General features: G+C 44.3%; 1 protein-coding gene across 1 annotated transcript in view; it reads right to left on the bottom strand.

Annotated features, from left to right (window-relative positions):
* The window catches only part of PRKAR2A (protein kinase cAMP-dependent type II regulatory subunit alpha), a 101,458-nt gene that overhangs the window by 11,915 nt on the left and 72,665 nt on the right, over positions 1–16,878 (bottom strand). The window contains exons 6-7 of the mRNA XM_042447443.1: positions 16,372–16,478; positions 5,377–5,530 (exon numbers count right to left, since the gene is read on the bottom strand). Of these exons, the coding sequence (XP_042303377.1) occupies positions 5,377–5,530; positions 16,372–16,478 (261 nt within the window). The remainder of the gene's footprint in view (positions 1–5,376; positions 5,531–16,371; positions 16,479–16,878) is intronic.

Here is a 16,878-nt window from a genome sequence, read left to right as displayed (position 1 = left end):
AAGGGCAAACCCCAAACTAGGCGGCTACATATGGAAAGGTCAGCCCAGAACAAATTAATAATAAATAATAATATTTATTTATATTCTGCTTAATCATTTGGAATCCAAGCAGATTACAAGAATAAAACAAGATACAGTTAAAATTCTAAAAACCCCTATCCCCCCCCCCATTAGTCTGCCTTGTTGCATTTTTTGCTCTTGCATTACAGGTCTGGACAATTTAGCTTTAATTTATCCTTCCCCAGAAATGCAGGAATGAACTACAGCAATTTAAAAAGGGAAAGAACTAACATACTCTACCACACCAATTTGCCAAGAAAGCTTTGCCCACCGTAAATTAACTATACAAATCAGGATCCACTGGCCAGTACTAGGATTCTTGGAACATAACCTTATACAGTAAATTATGTGGGAGAGAGCTTCTATGGTGTTCGACTATGGCTTGGAGAAGTCCCTGCTCAGCCATGTAAACCCACTTGGCTTCCTTAGGCAAATCACACACTGCCAGCCTCAGAGGAAAAACTTTTAAGAAAACACAGTGATAGGATCACCTTAGGGTCACCTTAAGTCAGAAATGACATGAAGGCACACAACAACAACAAACTATTTGGAGCCCAGCAGCTTATACCTTCTACATGTATCAGCTAAAGGCAGGGAAAATAATGGACAGTCACAGCAGTGGTAACTGATGTTCACTTTTACCTACAGATAAGCATCTATCATGTTAATGCATCCACTAGGTGATAGTATATGACAGATCAAGCAGGCTTGAAATTTTCCCCAAATCCTGCTCACATTCTTATGCTAGTGTTCACTGTTGTTTTTCAGACAATTAATGTTATCTGTGACATTCAAAACTCCACAACACTACGTATTTTTGTCTGAATATATATTTAAGAGGACTAATTCCTAAAAGACAGAATTAGGACCACAATTCCCATGTTATATAAAATACACATGCCCTTACTCATACAATGCTACACTTGTGTGGGGATAAGAATCAGCCCTCACAGTGCCCCTGAGCACAGTCTTGTGCAAACAAGTGCAAGTTTTATTTTAATGACAGCTGGCCTTTGGTTAAGTTAAAGGGCAGCCATTTTGCAAGTAACTATTTTTAAAAAATACACTGCTCCTCACCTATTCCATTGGTAGCCTCTCTGTTACACTCACCGTTTTTTAGCATGCTTCTCATCTTGAGTGCACTTGAAATTCTTATGGCCCAAAACACACTGCAGAAATAATCAAGTTTGAGACCACTTTAACTGCCCTGGCTTAATGCTAGGAAATTCTGGGAACTGTAATTTTGGGAGACATTTAGCCTTCTCTGTCAGAGTTCTGGTGCCACAATAAACTACAATTCCCAGTATTCCCTAGCACTGAGCCAAGGCAGTTAATGATCTCAAATTGGATTATCTGCAGTACGTTTTGGACCTATGTCAATAATCAAAGGGAGTTAACAAAAATCAGGAATAAATTGTTCTTTGTGATGGGTTATATAAACATGCTGAGAAAATGACAAATCTGATAGTAGGGTTCTGAGACCCCAAAAATGTTGCCTCCTGCCATGTAGTGTGCCTATAAAACTTGCATTTGATGTGACTGTAAGAAGGAGGAAGTATGTGATATACAACAACTTGTTGCCTGCTTATTGTAACCAATTCTATTTTATATTATTACCTATTGTTTTAGATGTATTTTGTAGATTGGACGCCATTGGCAGATTTAATTTTTATTGATTTTATCATTTGTATATACAGTGCTATGTACATTTACAGCGCTATAGAAATAAACTATAATAATAATAAATAATAATAACAACCTGACAGGAGAAAGCAGTTAATTTTGCCTTTGAAATACAGTGAAAATACATCAAAACAGAAGGAGCAGCAACTGATCTGAATGCTTTACTTGGACTAAAACTAGAAAACTAAATGTGCATCTGAGGAAGTATGTTCAAGATGAATGCTCCTTTCAGTCAGTAGACTGCAATTGTGGAGAAAGATATTGTTTTAGTGATCTCAGCAAAGCTCTTTTTTCTTTCACACACACACACACACACACACACACACACACACACCCTAAGGAAACAAGGGCAACACAATTAGCACAATAAGGCTTAGTAAGGGACCTATGAGTCCCCACCACACTGTGTCCACAGACACAACACTTAGTGCCGAAAGTCAGTTAATGTCTTCCAGCTTTTTTGAAAAAAAAAAAAGAATACAGTCAGCCCTTCACACTCATAGGTTTAACATCTGAAGAATCTAATTTTTGTGGGTTTGTCCAGAGGAGGCAAGAAGGGGCAAAAGTGAGAGGTAGGGAGGGAGATCCTATATTCCACTGCACATGGTGTCTCCACATGTGAAGGCAAAGAAAGAAGCAAAGAGGCCAGTTAGGCAAAGAAAGCAACAAAGAGAGGGAGCAAGCTCACAAGGGACCATGGTGGCAGTGGCACCAGAGTTCAGCAAAGGAGAAAGTGAAAGGCTTCTGCTCCCAGCATATCCCTGCAGGCCTCCCCACCGCTTGCCCCAGCTGCCCCTTCCTGGGCTTCTTCCCTCTGCTGAACTCAACATCTCCATGAGAGGCAGGGACAGCAGGCAGGCAGGCAGAGAAAAGTACAGGGAGACTGAGCTGATGGGTGGGTGGGTGGAGAAAAGGGTAGGGAGGGCTAGCAAGCCCCCCAGGGACTTGGATCACGGAGCCTGGAGGCTCCATGCCAGGTGCTGGGGCTTCGAGATGCAAGCTCCGGCTCCAGCTCCCTCCAGCTGATGGGAGCTCCAGCCTCCGCCCCGGGAGCCAAGGAGGGAAGGAAGGAAGGAAAGAAGGAAGGAGGAGGGAGGGAGGGAGGGAGGGAGGGAGGGGGTAGATGGGGGAAGGTTAGTCTCAATTTTGTGGTGTTCAAAAACAAAAGCTAATTAATGAAGAAATAAGAAGGAATGGATAAAGAAAGGAAACAAAATTAGAAATAAGAAGATAAGGAAGGGAATAGAAATGGTGTGGAAAACAAGAATGGAAGAATAAGTATGAAAGTATGAAGATACCTACATGGTTATAGAATTTCTCCAGATGAAACAAACAGTATACTGCAGCAAATAGAAGCAATATCTGGATGTGCAAGAATTACAGAAAATCCCATTTTTGTCAGCACAGGCATGTAATGTTGCTGATGGTTTTTGCATTTGATGAGGGAGGCAGAGAGGGCTTTTACAAGGAGCTGTGAGACCAAGTATGGTAACTGAGAGAACTGTTCCAAGGTGATGAAGATATTATGAAAAAGAAAGGGGGAAACAGAGCACATCTCTGAGAAGCTAGAAGTGATGTAAATAATCAAGTGGAAATGTAATTACGCCCAATAAAGAAGCATATCAAGGACATGAGCAAGAGATGCTAACATCTCTTGACTAAATTTTTATCACTTTGTCTTAAAAATAGTGAGTACGTGGATTGTAAAAGGGAGTAACAGATAGCATCTTGAAATTGAAACATTATCTAGAATTAAATGTAATTTATCCATTTTTACCTTTCTCTGATACTACATTGACATTTGTATCAAGTATTTACCCATATTTGTTTTCCAATGAGGAGCAAGGAAAGGGATGGCAAACTGCCAAGTCCATATTGAAGACTGCACAAGAATATGCATGTACACCAAGTGTTCTTAACTCTATCACATGGATTTGATAATGCCATGAAGTCTGGTGAATACTGTGTGCATATAATCCACGAAATGTCATACACCTCAGTAACCAAGATAAATTACTGCAGACAACTATGAAGTTCTCTTGAGATTAGCAGCTGCATCAATATCACAGATTAGTGCTTGAAGAGATGTTCCTCATTTTGTAAACATGACAAAGGAAAAGCAACAACATTGTCTGTCAAAGCTCTTTTCACCATTTTGCAGAGAAGAGTTTCTCCACATACAGATGCCCACTAAAAAGACTTAAGCAATTAGCATAGTTAATACTTGGCTGGAGTGAAAAGACCTACAGGCCTAATCTGGACTACCAGGGAGTATTCTTGAACAACAACCCCTTGTGCCAGAATACAAAAGAAAGAAAGAAAGAAAGAAAGAAAGAAAGAAAGAAAGAAAGAGACAAAGGATAGAATACTCCATAATTAAGTTTGACATTGAAAGATTAAAAAAAAGATACCAAACATGTAAAAACTACAACCCTATCGAACCATTCTGTTGTTCACGTGCTAAATAAGGTTAATTTTCCCCCAAAAGACATGTAAATTCAAGGATATTTTTTCCCAATGTTCAGCCAGCAGTCCGTATGAACATTCTGTTCTCAAACCACTTTATGCTGAGTAGGCTAAAGTTCCAGAGAGCCACCTAATAAACATTTTATGTAAGAAACGTAAGATAGCCAAGCATGGTATTGTGGTTTGAGAGCTGGACTCTGGGAGATCAGAGTTCAAATCCCTGCTTCACCATGGAATCCCACTGTGTGGTGTTGGACAAATTACACTCTCTCAGCCTCAGTAAACTCCCTCTGAACAAACTTTGCCAAGAAAATTTCATGAAACAGTTACCTTATGATCTCTACAAGTCAGAAATTACTTAATGTTACACAACAACAAAACTGGCCATGTTGGTTGGGATGTTTAGGAGTTGCAGTCCAACAACGTCTGGAGGACCACACATTCTCCACGCTGTTTCTACAGCTTCTGGTTCAGATAGGAAGCTGCTAACTAAGATAACAATCTGTCCTCGCCTTACGCGGGGGATCCGTTCCGGATCCCTCCGCGTAAGGCGAATTCCACCTATGCTTGAGCCCCATTGGAAACAATGGGGCTTGTGTGTGGTGGTGCGGCGGTGCGGGCGCGCTGTATTAAGAACTGCTAATAATATAATGCTTCTATCATCATCGTTTGAGAAGCTAATGAGTGAATTACTACAGTCTCAGTATGGTCCCAATCTTGGAAACTGTAAGATGGGGTAGGAAACCTTTTTTTTTTTTTTTTAATGTTAAGGATCATATTCCTGTGGAATTATGGTCTCAACTTGAAGTTGAGGTTGGTGATAGCTGCAGCAGAAGACAGCAATACAAGACAAGAACAGACAGGGACCAAATAGAGAGAGCTAATCCTTCCCTTTCCATCTCTAAGCCTCCTGGAAAAAACCCTTCCCATAACAATTAGAGGCAATAAAGGAAAGACCTGAGAAAAACTAGAAAGCACACCAGTTCCCTATTTCTTGTTTAAGTGAAAATAATATAATAAATAAAAAACACAACAAAACCAGGAATTAGCATAATGCTATACATAAAGGTGGGTATTAAGTAGAGAACCCAAGAGTACTGTACATATAATATTTAACACTGCATCACACAAGCAAAATGAAAGTCAATATCCCCCAAGAAAACTTACCAATCCCCAAAGGGCCCCTTCTGTTGTGGCAACAATTGTTGCAGCTCTTGGAGTGTTGTACATCAAGGCCAGTTCCCCAAAACTGCCATGGTTATCATAGCGGCCTACACAGCGAGTTTGGCTATCTCGTGCTACAAAAATATCATACAGTCCCCTAGAAAGATGGGAAACACAAACCGTGGGCATTAGATCAAATGCAAATCACTATTAACAAAAAAAAAAAAAATCAGTTTGTAAAAAACATAAGAAAGGAAAGGAATTCTCCTCTTGGTAAAATTAATTTCTCCTCTATGGTTTGAACAGAACATGCTCTGCCAGAATGTATCTTGCCTGCAAAACAACTTGGTATTTTTCTTTTCACTAGCTTGGACTTTATTTAGAAAGTATGTTCCACTGTAAGTGAAATACAGCCACATCCAAGGTATTTTGCAAATATTTTACAGAATATTTTTTATTAATTGCTTTGAAACAATATATGAAGTAGACCACTCATTCCACTATACAGTAGATGGCAAAACAGATAGAGAGGGGAAAGAAATACTTGCTCAAAATGCTCCCACCAAAGAACGATCAACATACTACTTGAAGCAGTATTACCAGAGTTCTGCCCAAGGCAAAATTCACTGAACTTTCTTCCCCTATGCCACTAAAGGCTGCAGCACATCTTCCTTGTAAAAGAAAATACTCTGATTAAACCATATTTGGTCAAGTGTTGTTAAATGAAGATAAAGATTTTCAGTTTACAGTGTTGCCTGGATTGGAGTATTTTCACCTCTCTCAGCAAGAGCACATCTTGATTTTTTGCCCAAATGCCTAACTTGTACAGATACCTTGACCTGAAGGCACACAACAACAACAACAACAACAACAACAGGTAGGAGCTCTGTTTTTGTAAAACAGGTTACAACAGTCACAAAGCTAAAGAAGAATGAATGCAAATATGAGTATGCAACATACATGATTCACTTTCTTTCCATAAAATCTAAGGATTAAATGAGAGCCGGAGTGGTGTAGTGGTTTGGACATAGGACTAGGTCTCTGGAGATGGGGGTTTGATTCTCACCGCAGCCAGGGAAACCCATTGGGTGACCCTGAGTGAGTCACATCTAGTCAGCCCCAGAAAATCCCGTGACAGGTTCACCTTAGGGTCAACCATAAATCAGAAATGACTTGAAGGCACACCACCACAACCACAACAAGGATTAAATAATCACAGATTTTCAGCAGTATCTAGAAAACATCCATCCAAGCCTGAAGCACAACATGGGTGTTGATGTGAGCTCCTTCTTTCTATGTCTTGAGGTTACCTTTTACTTCTTAAGGTATTGAAGGCCCCTCGTCAATGACACCCGCCCAGCATCCACTCTTAATACACTTTCCCTAAATGTATGAGGGCTAGGGTCCCAAGTGTCTTCCTCTTACAGGTTTAATATCTTAGATAGCATGTTTAATATCTTAGATAGCATATGTGCCTATATGGTTTAGAATTCATTTAGGCAGAGGCTTCTATTTTAACAGATTAACATTGCCTTTACTGAATAACATTTAGCACTAATGTAGCTTAGGTAGAATAGTTTAAAAGTGGTATGGCTGCAACAATATAACAGTTGCAGGCATTTCACAGTTTCCTCTTTAAAATCTCCAATGCACTTTCTCTCCCATTCAGTATCCTCCTCTCAACTCAATTCCCTTCAACTCTCTCCTTATCTCCCACTTAAGTGACTCCCACTCCCCTGAATTCCATTCAGTCACTCACTCCTGCCTGTTCTATCTACGCCTTCCCCAGCAGCCCCTCCCTCATAGTCAGCCCGAGCTGTAATTGGCTGTCAGGAAACCATGTCTGCCCAGTAACTGTGTAAATCTACAGTGCTATATAAATAAAGTTTAATCATAATCATAATCATAACAACTCCATCACACATGGAAACTGACTTTTATTAAAAAGACTTAAATAACAGGCGTCACTATTTGTTTGGGAGATAAGGACAAGTTGCTTACCTGTAACTGTAGTTCTTTGAGTGGTCATCTGCGAATCCACACAAATGGGTTATTCTGCGCCTGCACAGCATTTCCGGATCCTACTGGAATCGCTAGGGAAGACTTTTTGGCGGTAGCTCCGCCCACCCTCTATATAGGCAAGATGTCTTCCCGCCCTTTCTCAGTTCCAAAGGGTCCACCGTAAGAGCAGACAAGGAAGAGAGAAGGACACAACAGAGGGGTGGATGGGAGGAATTTGTGTGGATTCACAGATGACCACTCGAAGAACTACAGTTACAGGTAAGCAACCTGTCCTTCTTCTTCATGGTCTCTGCAAAGCACACAAATGGGTTAGACTGGCAAGCTTTCCCTTGTGTGGAGGAGGGAGCGTCCTGGCAATAAACAATTATAAAACCAGAAAAACAGTGTGAGTGTCATTATTCGACAGGTGCCAACTAACCTTTCGTGCATTCCGGAAAGGAGAACAGATCTGCCAAAGGCTGCTTCACGTCGGTGTCTGGTATCAAGTCTGTAGTGCTTGATAAAGGTCAGAGGTTGTGACCACACCGCAGCCTTGCAAATGTGCTCCAAGGGAATTCCGGAGAAGAAGGCTGAAGATGACGCTAACACCCTGGGCTCAAATTCAAGCAGGCGGAGTCTTCCTGCAAATCTCATAAAAGAGGAGGATTGCGGCAGTCACCCATTTGGAGAAACGTTGAGGTGTGACTGGAAGCCCCATTTTGGGGATTGAACAGCAGACAAAGAGTCTGGGAGAATGACGAGAGTACGCAGTCCTGTCAAGGTAGAAGGCTAGCACCCACCTGACATCAAGGGAGTGGAGTCTGCACTCGGTGTCGGTGGTCGGGTTCGGGGCTAGCGTTGGGAGAACAATATTTTGATTAAGATGAAAGACGGACACAACCTTTGGTAGAAAGGAAATGTCTGGACGGAGGACGACCTTGTCCTTGAAAACTTTCAAGTATGGGGAGTCCATACGAAGGGCACAGAGTTCACTGGCACAGCGTGCTGAGGTGATGGCTACCAAGAAGGCTGTCTTCCAGGTGAGGAGCCAGAGGTTCAAAGAGTGAGGTAGCAAGAGTTGCCAAGACAAGCTGGAGGTCTCAAGCGGGGGTAGGGATCACTGCCGGTGGTTTCAAGTTGGCAAGGCCCTTGAAAAAGCTCTTCATCAGTGGGTCAGTGAAGAAGAATGAGCAGCCAGAGAATTGAAATTGTGCACAAATGGTCACAAGGTAGCATTTTAAGGACGAGATAGAAAATCCAGATGCTGAGAGCTGGTGGACAAAGTCCACAACAACAGAGACTGTGACCTCCAAAGAGGTGAGTCCCACTGAGGACAGAAAAGTAAAAAATTTAGCCCATTTGAGGGCGTAGGAGCGTTGAGTGGAAGGCTTTCAGGAAGCCAAAATTATTTCTTGGACCGGTACCGAGAGTCAGGTCAAGGCCGGATCTTCCACGCCACGAGATGGAGAGTGTCCATGTTGGGGTGGCGAACCCGACTGTTGTGAAGAATGAGAAGGTTGGGACAGAGAGGCAGAGGCCAGAAATGGTTCTAGGAGAGGTGGAGAAGCAGGGCAAGCCACGACTGTCTCTGTCACCAAGGAGTGATCAGGATCACATCTGATCTGTCTGTGCATAGCTTTGCTACCACTCTGGTGATTAGAGGAAATGGGGGAAAGGCGTAGAACATTTTGCCGGACCACTGGAAGAGGAAGGCATCCCCTCGGGACTGAGGTGAAGAGATCCTGGAGCAGAAGTGGTCACATTGAGCGTTGAGATATGAGGCAAAAAGGTTGACGTCTGGGGTTCCCCATAGAGAAAACAGGCGGAGAGCGACTTGAGGGTTTAGTTGCCACTCGTGACAAGAGTCTGGAGCTCTGCTCAGTTTGTCTGCAAGCTTGTTCTCCTTTCCCGGGAGATGTATGGACTGCAAGGTGATCTGTCTCCAGATGCACCAGTTACAGATTCGAAGAGTAAGGCCAAGGACGGTGGCCAACCTGGTACCGCCCTGCTTGTTGAAGTAATACATCACAGTCGTGTTGTCATTGAGGAGGAGGACGACCTGGTTCTGCAAGGAGGGTCTGAAGCCCTTGAGTGCCTTTTGAACCGCTAGCATCTCGAGTGTGTTGATGTGAAGCTGGCGCTCTTTTGGAGACCTTCTGCCGTGGACAGAGTTCATTGAAATGGGCTCCCCAGCCTGTGTTTGAGGCATTGGTGGTCAGTGAGGACTGAGGTTGTGGCGGCAGGAAGGGAATGCCCACCCAAACATTGTGTGGGTCGAGCCACCAGTGGAGAGAGTGGGCAACAGGCCTTGGCACGGTGAGCCACTTGCATGGGTCGTCGAAGGCAGGGTTGAAGACCGAGAGGAGCCATGACTGGAAGGGACGCATGCGGAGGTGGGCCCATGGCATGACATATGTGCTGGATGCCATATGGCCGAGGGCCACCTGAGCTGTTCGGGCAGTGATGCGCCAGGAGGCAAGGCAACGACAGATTGCAGACCTGAGATTGAGGAACCTGTCATGAGGGAGGTACGCTCTGCAGGTCGTGGAGTCCAAGGTCCCCCCCTATGAAGCGCACCCACTGGTTTGTGCAGAGGGTGGACTTTTCTTTGTTGATCATGAGTCACAAATGATGGAAGAGAGAGTGCCAAGTCGAGATGGGAGGGGAGCATCTGTCTGGACGGGGCCATGAACAACCAGTAATCTAAGTAAGGAAAGACGATGATGTTTTGTTGGTGGAGGTATGCAGCTACGATCGTCATGCACTTTGTGAAAACGCTTGGTGCGGTGGAAAGTCCAAAGGGCAGTACTCAGTACCAAAAACAGTTGGGGCCGACAGAGAAGGCAAGAAAGTCCCGGTGGTCTTCTTGGATGCCGATGTGGAAATAAGCATCTCGAAGGTCCAAGGTGGCAAACCAGTCTGACTCCTGCAGAAGAGGCAAGATGGAGGCCAAGGTTACCATATAGAAACGCTTATAGGCAATGAAGGAGTTTAGGAAACGCAAGTCCAGGATGGGATGGAGGCCACCTGTAGCTTTGGAAACAATGAAACATCTGGAAAATAGACAATGTCGGGTCCAGGATGGAGAGACGGGCTTGATGGCCCCTTTTTGCAACAAAGAGCACATTTCGCAAAGAAGGGTGTCGGGGGGGAGGGTAGCGAGAAGGATACCGCTTGGGGACAGGCTCGATGGCCCCTTTTTGAAGCAAGGAGTGCACTTCGTCGAGAAGGGTGTCTGGAGGGGTGTGAAAATGATACCCCTTGGGGGGTGAAGATTGAAGCTCCAGGGCATAACCCCATCAGACGATGGAGAGCACCCAGGAGTCAGACATTATGGAGGCCCAAGCATGGTGGAAGTGGGCCAAACGATCCTCAAAGGGGGTTGACAAAACGAAGTGTGCTGGGGAACTTCAGAAGCGGCGTTTGCCTTGTTCTGGATCCTTCTTATGGAAGGGTTGTTTGTACTTTTGTTTTTGCTGGTGCTTTCCCTGTTGTTGGGGGGGAGCGCTGTTGTTGGTAGTCTGAGGACTATGGCCAATGCATGGGCCTCTGCATGGATGGCCATGGCCGTCCCTCTCTTGTCCTCAGGGAAGTCTTCATAGAGGGGAAGAGCTTTTCCCCAAAGCTGCTGTTGGTAGGCAGCCATGCATGCTGACGAGTTTTGGATTTTGAGATCCAAGACTGCAGCGGCGGAGGACTTCTGTGCCATGGTGTCAAGCTTACGACCCTCTTTGTCATTGGGGGTCAGAGCCATCTTCGGGGCTGAGCGGACCTGGGAGGCTTCTACGCTTGCCGGATTCGGGTGAAGGTGTTCAAAGAGCCAAATCTCTTCCGAGAGCGTGATGTGGTAGAGATTGTCCAATTTCCTGGTGGAAGGCTGGGCCATAGCCAGAGTGGGCCAAGAACACTTTGCGATTCTGGACATAGATGGCAGGAATGCAATAGAGGTCAGAGTTGGGAGCTTGTCACAAACCCTCTCGTCAATGGGGTCAAGGGCTTGAGTGTTTGCATAGAGGACTTCAATGTTCAAGGCCTTGCCCATCCGGGTCATCTGCTCCGAGAAGGAGAAAATGTCGTCCAAGGGAGAAGGAGTCTCGAGGAGAGCAAGAGAACATGGCTGAAGAGGGCGAGTGAAGTCCGAGACATAGTGGTCTGTGGATTCAGCAGAAGCTGATCTAGTCCTAGTCCGGGCTGAGAGGGCCTGGGAGGCTATCGGTACCGGCAATGAAGGGCAAATTTGCAAGGAACAGCAGAGGTCAATTGCATGGGACGGACCAGTTCCACTCGGGAGGCCATGGAGAGGTGAGACTGAGATGGGATGGATGCAGCAGATGACCTTGGTGGAGTTCAACAGGTTGGAAAGTTGGTGACCTTGGTAGGTTCAACAGGTTGGAAAGTTGAGACGAACCGGCCACCACAAACATCAGACGGATCAAGAGGCAGGAAATAAGAGCCTGTAGCTTGATCAAAGATGACATCTCGTCTAGGAGGCTCAGGAATGACAGAGGACGTATCATAGTCTTGTTCATCCTCGAAGCAAATGACCTCCGAAGCCTGAGAAAGTTGGTCTGGAATCACCGCATGGGTGAGGGGGGAAGCTTCCTCTTCACCTTCCAACAGTTGGTAGGGATCGGAGAGGAAATGCAAAAAGGTGGCCATCTCGAACCAGGCTTGAGGGTCGGGATCAGGAGACATCTGGGTCTGAAGCGCTGGTTGGGCGTATGGTATCGAGCTTAGGTCAGTGTCAGCAGGCTGGGCTGGCACGTCGGTATGAGACTAATGGTCGATGTCGGAGTCTGTGCAAAGACGGGGCTTTTTCCCGGGGTGATGGGATGAGTCCTTGGACTTGTCCCGGGACTTGTGCTTCTTTTTCTCTGGTTTGGAGGAATCAGAAGACTTACTCCTCTTTGATGAGGATGGGTGGCCAGCCACATCCTGGTCCGTGGACCTCTGTTTGTCTCGCGTTTGGGTCCCAGAGACATCCGTATGAAATTTGTCCTCGGATGCAGTGGCTTTGGCAGGGACCCTCGGAGGAGACAAAAGGGTAGTGCCTTTGGCAGCAGTAGCTTTGGCAGGGACCCCAGAAGCCAAAGGTGAGAGCTTGCCCTTAGTGGCGGCAGCCTTGGCATAGGCTCTAGAGGAGGAGGGAGGTTTCAAAATCTGTGCATAGAGCATGGATCTCAGGCACATCTCCCTATTCTTCCTTGCCTGCGGAGTGAAGGCCATGCAGTGAAGGGAGGAAGCAGGGACGTGGCCCTCACCCAGGCAGAGGAGGCACAAGGAGTGTCTGTCGAGTGCCAGGATGTTGGTCCCACAAACAGAGCACTTTTTAAAAGAGTGCACAGACATTTTCAACCAAGCCGAGGGATGAAAAGATAGAGTAGTCAAGGAGTCTGAGTGTTACAGTCAATCAGTCCAAATCACAATCCAAAGAGCAGTCAAAGACAAATCGAAGTCAGAGCAAACGCAGTAAACGAAAGCGAAAGCTAAGGAAGGAATGATTCCTGAGCGAGGTTCCTAAGCTGCTCACGCAGCGGACAAAAGGAACTGGGAAAGGACAGGAAGACATCCTGTCTAAATAGAGGGTGGGCAGAGCTACTGCCAAAAAGTCTTCCCTAGCTATTCCAGTAGGATCCAGAAATGCTGCACAGGTGCAGCATAACCCATCTGTGTGCTTCATAGAGACCATGAAGAAGAAGCAGATCCACATAAAATCATTACACACATCCTAGTATACAAGACAAGCTGAATCCCAGTTCATTTAAAAAAAACCTCAGCAGAATTCCAAGCTGCTGCACTTTCCAAATCTTTTAGATTTCTCAAATGCATGCTTAAGCCATTTTGAGAAATGTTATTTGTCCCTGAAAATATTCTTGCACTGACTCAGACTTGGGCTGGATTGAGATCCTGAGGGATTCAATTCCCACAGCCACTTATCCATCACATTCCTTAGGTTTACACTTGTTATCATTCCATTCCCACAGGAAGTCATAAACATGCATAATTTACTTTATTTGTAGTAGAATAAAGTAAGTGTTTATCAGTAAGCTGTTGCTGTTGTTAATTGCACTCCAGTCGACCTCAACTCATGGTGACCCTGTAGATATCTCCAAGATCCACTGTCCTCAACCTCTCTCAGGGCCTGCAGGCTCAGGGCCATCTCCTCCCTGACTGAGCCTAACTATCTGGCATGTGGTCTTCCTCTCTTTCTAATGATTCACGCCTTTTTATGATGAACACTAACATGACTGTTAGCCTTCAAAGCAATATCAACTTGTTTCATGATTAGCTCCCAAGCTATGCAAAATGGTAATCTTCATATATGAAAATAACATATATAGAACTAACATTTGCAGGTATGAAATGATTCCAGGCGAATCTTAAACTGTCATTGTAACGGGACAATCGAACAAGTTGACAAAAAACACAAGGGCTAAAGAAATCAGTCAACATACAAATGAACTGGTCTACATACAGCTATATAAATTTTTGAAAGTTTAAAGCATATGATTTTTTTTTTAAATTACAGCTGGTATAAACATAATTAATATTTAAAGAGGGCAAGAGGCTATGCGTTCAACAAAATGCCCACAATAAGAAAGTAAGAACTTAATACCTTGAAAAGGCAGAGGGGCTGAAAGGTTTTAGTGTAACAATTCCAGAGTTCTCTCCACCATAGGAGTAGAAATCATGAAGACCTGCACAGATTGTTGGACTGCAGCTCAGCATATCTCATAACCAGTTAAACTAGCTAGGGCTGCTGAGATTTTGCAGCAAACAACCTCTGGAAGGTCAAATCATTCCCATCCCTGGTCTAGCCAGACAGAGAGCTAGAGGAGATGAGTCAAATGTCCCAATTTAGACAGATGCACATTTGCCAACGAAAACAGGGTGCCTAGGAATTACTTACAGAAAATATACATGTCCAAGGGGAAAGCTCAATCATGATTTTCTAGATTAGGACAAACACAAGTCAGGCAAACCAAAAACGTTTCTAAATTGTGAAATAACCAACTATGGTATTAGATTTCATAGAAAGGGGGTATATAAGGATGCCAGTCATGTGACTATTTGTTCTTCCCTGTTCAGAGGTTCCACTGCTGTCAGTCTGCTGTAATTTAAATCTTCCTTGTTTAAACTCTAAGGTATCATGCCCTGCTGGATTTCCTCCTATCCTCTATTCAGATTTTTTAGTGAACTGTATTTAAACTATTACTGTGAAGTAGTTGCACTGCTAATCCTTAGAGAAGGAATTAACAATCCAGACTTTCAGTAGTGAGCTGGGAATGCCTTCCCCTTGACCAATCAAAGTGCCACCAATTAGTTTGAAATGCCTTTTCAAAAATTCATACAAGCTAACTGTTGGATGCTTACCACAACACTGTTGTTTCTCAGAGTGGTTGGAAGACAACCTCATGATGGGTTGTCCCACTTGGTCTGATGGGTAGGTAGACCAATAATGTTGAAGCTACCCCCTTTTTTGAGAAGGTATGATATGGGCTGATTGATCATGGCTAGCTTTTCTACCCTCTTTGATGTTGGAGGGACCATGTGAAGGTGAAGTTATAACAAAGTCTGACAGTTGCCCATTCCTATTGTCTCCAAAACCCATCTGTCTGGGGTGCCCAAACATGAAAAAAGTGTTTAAGGTAAATCCCTCATTTGTAGAAATTTGATGTCACTGGGGCTGCTTGGCATCTGGCTGGCCTGTGAAGGAGAAGGAAATTAAATTCTGTAGGTTTGCTCTATTCTGGGCATGTTGTTGTCACTATCTGAGGCATTGGTGCTTCTCATTTCACTGAGGTGAGGGCCCCTGTAGCCTTCTTAATTTGAACTTGAGGCAAAAGGACAGCCCATCTGTCCTCCCTTCTAGGGGTTCATGTCAAGGCTTTTTTGTTGTTGTTCTTTGTTTCTACCAAGACTAATTCCAAGGATTTGCTGAAAAGTTTTGTATCCTCAAAGGTGAGGTTATGTTTGGCTCTGGAGTCAGTCTGCCAATGCTTCAAACAAATTTGTCTATGGACTAGAATTATGACTGCCTGTGTTCTTGTGGACAGCTGGGAAACTAGGATAGTGTCTGCCATAAAGGCTGAGGCTTTTAGTAGCTGTTAATGCCTTGTCTGAGTCTTCGGTTCCTTTCCGGGACAGCAGGCAGGATTTCTTTTGCCAGAGGTAAAAAGCCCAGGCCATAATGGAGATGGCTGAAAATAAACCAGGGTATCTATTAGGGGACCTATAATTTTGTGAGGACATTTAAGAGGGAAATAATGTTTTAAAATGATTGAGCAGCTGCTTGGTCTAGAAACAGTAGGTTTAGCCTAGTCAAGCTTGGTCACCTCCATAAAGATATTCAGAAAAGGAACATCAGAAGCTTCAGGGACATATCTTTTGAATACCTCCTCCAACCCTTGCAGTAAAGCAGTCTTCTTTGCCTTTTCCTAAGACGAGAGATGTAATGGCTAGTGTTTTGCCTCAGACAATAGAATGTAAGGTCTTTGGCCTGGTGTCTGGAACGGATCCCCAAGTATACCAAGGGCCCACTGTATATGAGTACAGGACTTACATTGTACAGGACTTACATTGAGCCATGGATAAATCGACCCATGATTTTGGGGTCAATTTTTTGACCAAAATTTCTAGACTTATACATGAATATATACAGTACCTACAAATTTGCTGATAGGTAACAAAAGCGATGTACACGGTAAACATATATACTCTAAGGGACCCCAATGCGTTGTTTGTGTGTGTTAATTTCCAAAGGGTTCATGAGTCATAAAGTGAAGGCCACAGTATTGCCCTTTAACTATGTGTCCTTTCAACCACAGCATAAAACTAAAAGTCTCTTCCCTTAATTTTTTTTAAAGAATACATAGAATATAAAGTACAATTTCCTGCCAATGCACTCTTAGCTAATATATTAAAACATTGATATACCATTTGGTGGTACATGAAAATCCTAAAGCAACATAACAAAGCAGCATTTTGGAGTCTTACCGTTCAATGACATAAAAATTATCTCCATCATCTCCTTGGTCAATTACATGTTCCTGAGGCTGAACTCTTCTTTCAAACATGGCATCAAGAACTTGTGACAGTTGCTCCTGAAAGCACAACAGCACTTAGATTAACATGCTATAAACATTAGGCATACTTACCGTATTTTCCGGCGTACAAGACGACTTTTTGACCCTCTAAAATGGGGTCAAAAGTTGGGGGCCGTCTTGTACGCCGGTAACAAGAGAGCCCCAGGAACCCAGCGCACTTATCTGGTTGTCCTGCCAGCTTCCAAAGGGCTCCAGAGCCCTTTGGAAGCCGGCACGGGGGTGCCTCCCTGGCTGCCGGCTTCCAAAGCCCTCCGGAGCCCTTTGGAAGCTGGCGTTTGTGGGCATCAGGCCCCCTAAACTTGGCCTATAGTAGGCCAGGGCACTGCCTGCATGCAAGGCAGGCTTTGCAGGCCTCAGCAAAGGCCTGGGGTAAATAAAAATAAAAAATGAGAGAGGG

The sequence above is a fragment of the Sceloporus undulatus genome, chromosome 2 (assembly GCF_019175285.1).
Source record: "Sceloporus undulatus isolate JIND9_A2432 ecotype Alabama chromosome 2, SceUnd_v1.1, whole genome shotgun sequence".
Taxonomy (NCBI): domain Eukaryota; kingdom Metazoa; phylum Chordata; class Lepidosauria; order Squamata; family Phrynosomatidae; genus Sceloporus; species Sceloporus undulatus.
Note: the sequence above shows the minus strand (reverse complement) of the source record. Positions and strands in the feature narration are given on the sequence as shown.